At 35.5% G+C, this 8,479-nt stretch overlaps 1 protein-coding gene across 1 annotated transcript in view; it reads left to right on the top strand.

The window, feature by feature from the left end:
• Positions 1-8,479, top strand: part of TENM3 (teneurin transmembrane protein 3) — a 3,497,142-nt gene that overhangs the window by 3,340,468 nt on the left and 148,195 nt on the right. Inside the window, exon 22 of the mRNA XM_069096576.1 lies at positions 4,021-4,206. Coding sequence (XP_068952677.1) covers positions 4,021-4,206 — 186 coding nt within the window. The remainder of the gene's footprint in view (positions 1-4,020; positions 4,207-8,479) is intronic.

Here is an 8,479-nt window from a genome sequence, read left to right as displayed (position 1 = left end):
GAGAGAAAGAGAGAGAGAGAGAGAGAGAGAGAGAGAGCACGCGCGAGCGAGCCTGTTGTGTGCCAAGCACTGTGCTGGGGATAGAAACATCATCCCTAATCTCCAGGAGATCACAGTCTGAGGGGGAAGACAATATACAAACAGCTCTGTGCTAACAAGGTATAGACAGGGTCGGCTGAACATAATCAACTAGTGGAAGCCTCTGGTGTTAAGGGAGATTGGGAAAGACTTCCTGCAGAAAGTAGGCCATAAAGAATGTTACAGTGCAAGGGTCCACTTAAACTGAAGGATAATAAATACTTGGATTTTGTTTGTGATATTTCGATCTGAAAAGCATCCTGGTCCCATTGTATAGAAAGCTGGTCTGGATGAGTTCAAGTCTTGGTACTGACTCATTAAGGACTGTGTGACCCTGAGCAAGGCAGAGAACTTGTCGGTGTCCTGGGCAACTCTCCAAGACTGTGGGTTGTAGAGAAGGTGCCAGCCTACATTAGCAGAGGGAGCCTCTTATCCCAAGAGTTCCTCAAACTAATGAAATTGAAGATCTAAACCAAACCCCAAGTCCAGGCATGAGTTTCTAACAGTTTAGGAAATTCCTTGCATGGAAACTCATCTGTAGCTTTTAATATTAGAGAACAATTAGGTGACCTACACATGGCACTAGAGGCAGCTAAGTAGTATTGCAGGAAGACCTGAGTTCAAACTTGCTCTCATACATTCACTGTGTGACCCTGGGCAAGTCAATTAACTTCTGTTTGCCTTAGTTTCCTCAACTTTAAAATGAAGATAACATCACCTGCCTTGCAAAGTTGTTGGGAAGATCCAATGAGTTAATATTTATAAAATATTGACTTGACACGTAGTTGGTATTATATAAATGCTTATTCCATTCCTTTCTCCTTCCCATGGGCAGACAGCTAGTATGTGCCATAGAAGGACCTGAACTCTGACCTTCCTGACTCCAATGAGACTCATCTCTATTTTGCTGCCTCTGACATTCATGGTCACATTGCTGTATCTACTTGGAACAAGTCACTTAAAAATTAATCATATTTGCCAGATTATAACATTTGCTTTATTTTGAAATTTGCTCCCAATTTTCTCTTGCTGTCAATCTTTGCATCTTACTCAAATGAGCACCTTCACAAATTATCTAAACTGATGTTTTCCCCACTCAGATAATATTTATGGGGTTGAGAAAAATGGATAATAATAACTCACATTTATAGAATACTTGGTGGTTTATACAGCAGACATCAATCCTTTGCCCTAGGTTGGGTCAGTAGCATAATAACTATTTATAGATGAAGAGGGCTTAGTGACTTGCTTAGTGATAATCATCGGAACTGAAGGTCATTGCTCCTGAAGCCCCTATCTCCAGCACTCTATTCCACAACTATATCATACTAAGAAGAAGTAGGTCAATTTTTAAAGTACATAAATCTTAAGGACTGTGGACCTTTCCTTCTGGTGAACCAGCAATATTTCCCTGTGAACCCACAGCTGGGAGCAAAGCTCTAAATAATTTTTATAGAAGAAGCTTATAATAGCTCCTAAACAACAACAACAAAAACTAATTTAATCCATACTTGTGAAAGAGAATTCATTTGAGCTGAAAATAAATTTAGAATATAAGCCTTAATTAAGAGATTAAATCAACTGCAAAAAAAGTCTTCTAGTTTCAGATAATTATTTTATATGTTGAAAAATCATGGTTCTCAATCATACGTCATTTTACTTGTGAAATCAACAAGAAGCCGCATTTACTGAGAGCTGGCTATGTACTAAGCCACTGTGGGCTCTATCCTAAATATAGGAGATGAAAAAGCAAAAGGAAGCAGGTCCTGACCTCAAGGAGTTTACTGTCTATTTATATTTTACTTTAAAGTGAACAGTTTTCACTACGTACAAAATGGCTGTGATGTAGTTATTATGAAAAGAGAAAATGTATTTAATGCAGAGTAAACTCTTAACAAGGCTCTACCAGAAACATGTTCACATATAGACTGAAACCTTATTCAGAACAATAATAAAGGCTGCAAATTAAAATATATTCTGTGTTCATCTTCTGAAGACATCTGAGATTATTACAACATGTCTCAGATATGAACTCTGTCAGTTAACTCTTAAAACTAACAAGGAAGAAATTTGGTCATTTATCCTGTGTGTGAATTAAGGCTTTGTAACTGTCTAATTATGAATCATTAAACTTACTTCTGAAGAAAAACTCTGATATCACCTGCCACACTTAAAGTTGGAAAAAATGACCTTCAGATATCTGAATCCTGTAAATAAGTGGCTCTTTCCCATAAAGAAACATTTGGTTAAGCTACCAAAAGAGAAGGAATGAATTATTTCCATCAGAGAGTTTAAGGTTTTGAAAGCCACAGAGCTTTCCTCTATCTTCATCAGCAGTTTGTCCATTAATTAGCCCTCCAATTCCACTTCAATTGAATTAACTCTAATTAATAAGTTCATTACAAAGATTGACGCACCTTGCTCAAAGCTAGTGTGCTAAATGCTGATAAACACCTTCACCCTAATGAAAAATTGATTAGATTGAAGAGAAAGGGTGCCTCTGAAATAAACCTTTCTCTCCCGGAGCTGAGTTGATGTTATGTTGCTCTGAAGTTAATCAAACCATCTTGGATCTCTTAATCAAAAATTGAATTCAAAGTAGATAGAAAATGTGGCATAGGAGGGGAAAAAAACCACCAGCTCTCCTCCTGTAAACATTCCTGACTGTTTCTTATAAGAAATGTCACAGCTCTGTGATGTGGTATTTAATGTTCTATAACTCTTCAAGACAAAGAATTATGGTGTCCGAGAAAGAAAACATAGCCAGCAAATGAAGAAACCAGAAACAAGCTACTCTATATGTAGGCTGTTTCAATTATTTTTTAAGGGAAGAAAAATAAGGGCTGAACTCTATTTTCTATTTCAGTCAAGAATAATTTCAGCTTTTTATTGTTAAGCTCATTCTCTTTTATGAGAAAACCAAAACTGAACAGAATAGTCATACAAACAAAAAACAGATTAACTTTATTCTGGGGCAGGGTGGGGGGGGAGGGAGGGCTGGGGCAGGGGGAAGAATCCCTTCAGGCTTCATTATGGAGTTTATTTATTTATTTTTCTTTTGGAGGCCAGCATTGCTCAAATGAAGCTTTTAAAACCCTGGACAAACCACAGTAATCTAAATGAGCATCTCAAATCCATAAATTCTTTGGGTAGAGGTGATCTAACTATAGATTTTGGCCCATGAACACCTTAGGAATGTTATGGCCTTAGGAATCTTAATAGCTACAAAAGAACATGTTCCATAGTCACGTGCTAATTTGTTTTTTAAACAGTCTTTCTATTATTTAAGTAAGCTACCCATAGCTGTCAACAGTACAAATTTACTGAAAAGGAAAGAGAACAATCTCTTTTATTTAGCCAACATGTCATCATGTCAGAAACAAGCTAATGTGCTCACTATAGTATATTATTTTTTTAATAATTACAGGGAAAGGAAAGTATCATGGAGATGAATATTTTTAAAATCTGAAGGGCAGCTTTATTTATCATTGATATACATAGAAATGTCCTTTTTATTCCTGTTACAATTAGACACCATTAAACACAATTGTCCTGGTAGAGTTAAGATTATTCACTAAATTTTAATTGATATATAAGGACACATATTTCCAGCTGCAAAGTGTTACCCTTATGAAATAAGTGAATATAGTAAGAAATTATTCATACCTGGTGAAAGTACTACAGGTACCTTAGTAAGGTAGCATGTAAGGAAATGAGTAAAGAAGCATAAGCAAAAAGTTAAAATTCCATATTTATTCATTCTTCAGAGCCATGCCAGAAATTGCATTTTTTCCATAAATTCTTAGGGTTTTATTTCCAAAGATGTTGCTTTTTCACTCTCTCAGATTGGAGTTTAAGGTGTAGCACTGCTCATTAATTTTGTCTCTCTTTTTTGCTTCTCCCCTTCCCTTTTTTCCTCTGTTTCCTCTCTTTTCAATATAGAAATATGCTCGGTGGACTGTGGCTCACATGGGGTTTGCATGGGGGGAAGCTGTCGCTGTGAAGAAGGCTGGACTGGCCCAGCATGTAATCAAAGAGCCTGCCACCCCCACTGTGCGGAACATGGAACCTGCAAAGATGGGAAGTGTGAATGCAGCCAGGGATGGAACGGAGAGCACTGTACCATTGGTAGGCCTGCTGTACTTTCATATCTATCTTCAACATAAAACTAAAGAGCTCGGACTATTGGCTTTCCCTGCCTCTGAAATACAGTGCTTTGAAGCTTATTCCTTCAAAGCATTACTGCCTGTCATTCTGCATAAAGGAATTAATATTTTAAATAAGGATATCATTATATAATGGCTATTCAGTTCCTTTCAGACCCACTGCCACAAATGCAGGGCACAAGAATTCTTCCTTCATTATTTCATTTGTGATGGCTGTGAAAATTGACTCCCATGGAGAAAGAAGATACTTTTCCTATTTATAAATAGACCTTCATTATACATACTGTCTCATTTTTATATGTTGCCATCGTATCTCTTGGTAACCATAGCCATATTTTTTTTTACTTTAAAAGAACCATGATTCTACTGGTACCCCAGGTATAGTCATCCTCTCTCTGCCTTACAGGATGTTTCTCTTGTGATTTTTTTTGTGGCCAATAAAAATTGTATACTTGCTAGTCAGTCCTCTAGGGCCAAGCCTCTAGAGTGAGCCTCAGAGGGCCAGGGCTCTATTTCTGGCCCATTATTCAGAGGGCCAGCTTGTCTTCTGCTGGCATAATTTCTAAGACCTCAGAGTGATTTCTATGCCACATTGAAGCAACCAATTAAGACCTTCAGGAAAGATTTTTTTTCCCCTCAAAAAAAAATAATTCCAAAGCTGCCATCTTGTTGGCCTTTTATGCTCCTGAGCCTTCGTTTTTATACCTCTAGCATGACAAGAAATAGATCAAATGTAAAAATCTAGTTGTTATTAAAGAATTTTGTGTTGGAAAGCTTTAAATGAATATATTTGGTTTCTAGACATACATTTAGGTCTAAGGACAATGATAAGTTAATAATAGAAAATATGATTTAGCATTCAAATGTCAGTTGTTTGTTGGGGGTCAGAAAGTTTCTGTTCCCATATAGTCATGGTGCTCACCTTAGTTTTTGCCATATTTATTTTATTACAGTAAAAGGATCCAGTGAAGGGGGAAGGGTGGAAAGGGAACAAGCCAATGATAAAGGTAAAAGTAACCTTCCAGCCACTCTGGTGAGCATGTGGAATGACCACAGTTGCAGGGAATTTGATAAGCATTATCTTATGGTCCATGTGCTTCCTTCTGTATCACAGTAAATATTTGTAAAGGCTCAGAAAGTGCATTTTTTGATAAAATACTTCCTGGGAACACAAACTTATTGGCTAAGGCCCTAGATAATTTATTAGGCAGATTTTCAGGTATTATTCTCTACATTTTATTTCCTATAAGAATTTGTATATTCTGGATAGTATGAGAGGGAAATTGTATTCACCTGTTTACATTATGATTGTATGTATATTGCAACATACATTCAAATATTTACTATAAAATGTTATAACATGTATATTTTACTATAGAACATTATAATCACAAAATTAGAGGAAGGTCCTTTCTGATATTCTTTAACCCTTAAATAGTTTATGGAATGTCTTGTAATTTAGATTTAACCAATAAGTGAAACTTCTGACTGTGATTGGGTCAAAGCTTCAGGAATCTCTTAAACACCAAACTAGGTTTCCTTTGTTCATAGAGTGACTTTCATTTGTGATCAGCAGCAATGATTTGTCTGTTCAGTAGCACTGAAAATCAATCAGCCTTAGTGTCAGACATAAATTAAAATCTGTTCTCTGACCTGTACAGAATGTGTAACCCGGGCAAGTGGAGCTGAAACTCTCAGTGCCACCAGGCAACTCTCACAGTCTTGTCAGTTGTTGCAAAGCAGTGCTGGCCTGACTTGGTAAAGGAGCTATCCATATCTATATGTATCATATATATCTATAGCTAGACCTGTATTTAGATATCTATATGTATGTGTATACATATAAAATTTTATTCTCCTACTCAGTTAACAAACACTTATTAAGTACTTATTATGTGTGAGGCAGTGTGCTAAATATGAGGCTTGCAAAGAACCGTCCTTGCCCTCAAGGAGCTCACATTTATAGTTACATGGAATATTTAATATACTATGTAATATTGTATTGCATAGTTATATGTATTATATTTTCAACAAATGTTACTTTATATATATAAATACACAGGTATGTGTGTGTATATGTACATATATGTATATATACACACATACATACACAAACATATCCATGTTAATTTTAGCTTTTGTTGGAAATCTGAAAAAGCAGAGGGGAGAATCTCTTTGCACTGCTCTGTATTTTGATACATGAAGAAGAATTCTCTCTCCCACATAAAACTTTTGATGTTCATGTCCAGCATATATCAAGCTCTTAATAAATGTTGTTAACTGACTAACATGATAACTGTGTGTTAACTCCTGGGCCAAAAAACCTCCCTAGATACAAAAGCCCAAGGGATAATAGAACCTAGGAAAAAGATAATCCCCTATTGAGCATTTACTCTGGCATTTTCTGGAGCTCATAGCTAGGGAGGAGAGGTAAAAACTTCCAATAACTCTCTGTGATATATATGGATTATATAGTAAATGTATATATAGTGATTTGCACATGCTTACATTTATTTATATATTTTGGAACACCAAGAAGTAATCAGTAGGAAAATTTAACTTGCCAGGAAGCAATTAAAAAATCATTCTGTTATTGGTTTTATGACCTTGAGGTGATTACTGTGAATAATAGTTGCACACGAATGGACTGTTTTTGAACCATTTTCCCAAGGTTTTAGACACAAACAGGGTTTTTGTGAACTTGGTTTATAGGTCCTTTCTTCAGACCTTTTCCTTGGTAACAAAGTTTGTAATCATTATCATAATCATTATTTCAAAATGTTTGACTTAATTATGTCCATTTTAAATCCTACTAAGCAAAAACACTTTAAAGGTAAAATACCAGCCCTCGTTTAAAAAATAGTCATCATAACAATCCCAAAAGTGTTTTATTCATAGAGGTGGAAAGTTGCTTTATTAAGATTTGGGGGGTGTTTGTTTTGCTTTTGTACCATTAGAATTCATTATTCTAACTCTTGGCCTACAGAAATCAAAATTGCCTTTTCTTTCATCCAAAAGTGCAGTCCTACCATGAGGACTAGGAAATGTGTTAAAAGAGGCCTTTTTGAGTTGCAAATTTTAACAGCACAGGAAGTGTGGAGATGAAGTTAGCTATGGAGCCTTTACTACTATGCATTTTCTATCAGCTCAAACACTTGTGTGCCTTTCTGATAGAAACTGCTACTTGGTGGAAGAATGCCCATAAATCAGCAAGATTTTTTTTTCCTTGCTCCATATTATGTGCTGTCTCATCACATACAAACAGGGAGGTTAATTGAAATAGAGATGGAACAGAAATTAAACAGTTAGAAGCAAACAGAAGTTCTCAGTAGAAAGCAGAGAATATCCTTCATTATTCATCTTACTGTCTCATAAACTCTGTGCATGCTTTCATAAAACCATGGGCATATTGATAGTAAAATAGGTGATGAATTTAGAGGGTTCACTTAACACCCTCTCTACCTGACGGATCCTGTCCAGATTTTTTGATTAATGGGTACATATTTTCTTCCCACCATAAATCTCTTGTGTCACAGAACTCATACGTTTGTTTGAAGGTGCATTGCCCCGTGTCCTTGTACTCTTCCTGGGTTGAATGACTAGCAGTTTTTGTGAATACTGGGGTTTTTTTAATGAAACAAAAAGAAATGGTAATTTTAAAATGTCATAACTTTTAAAATATTTCTAATGTTAAATTTTAAGGACAAGAAATTTAAAATATGTGTAAAGTGCTTTGCAAATCTTAAAGTTGTGTATAAATGCTAGTTACTATTATTATTGCTAGTATTTAAAGTATTTCTAAAACAAATGTCATAGTTTACCACTTTTTTTAAAAGATGATGAAACTGAGATGCAGAGAAGATAGATGATTTATCCAGCACCATACCAATATCACATAAGTAGATAGGTCTTTGACTCATTATTAAACTTGAATTTAGGCTATTGAACCATGTTAGGCATATTCCTTTGTATCAACTCTGTATATCTATATATTTCCTATTTTTTTATATTTCCAAATGCATGTTAAAACGATTTTTAACTTTAGGTGTTTTTTTTTTAGTTTTAGGCTCCAAATTCTAATCCTTCTCCCCTCCTTGAGACAATAAGAAATCTGATATAGGTTATACACGTACAATCATGTAAAGTATTTCTTCCATAGTAGTAATTTTTTTACAAGAAGCCTTGAAAGAAAAAGTGGAAGGAAGGAAGGAAGGAAGGAAGGAAGGAAGGAAGGA

Source organism: Petaurus breviceps, unplaced genomic scaffold (assembly GCF_028583685.1).
Source record: "Petaurus breviceps papuanus isolate PSGF00001 unplaced genomic scaffold, PetGlider_PUasm1.0 126, whole genome shotgun sequence".
NCBI lineage: Eukaryota > Metazoa > Chordata > Mammalia > Diprotodontia > Petauridae > Petaurus > Petaurus breviceps.
This window is presented reverse-complemented; position numbering and strand designations above follow the sequence as displayed.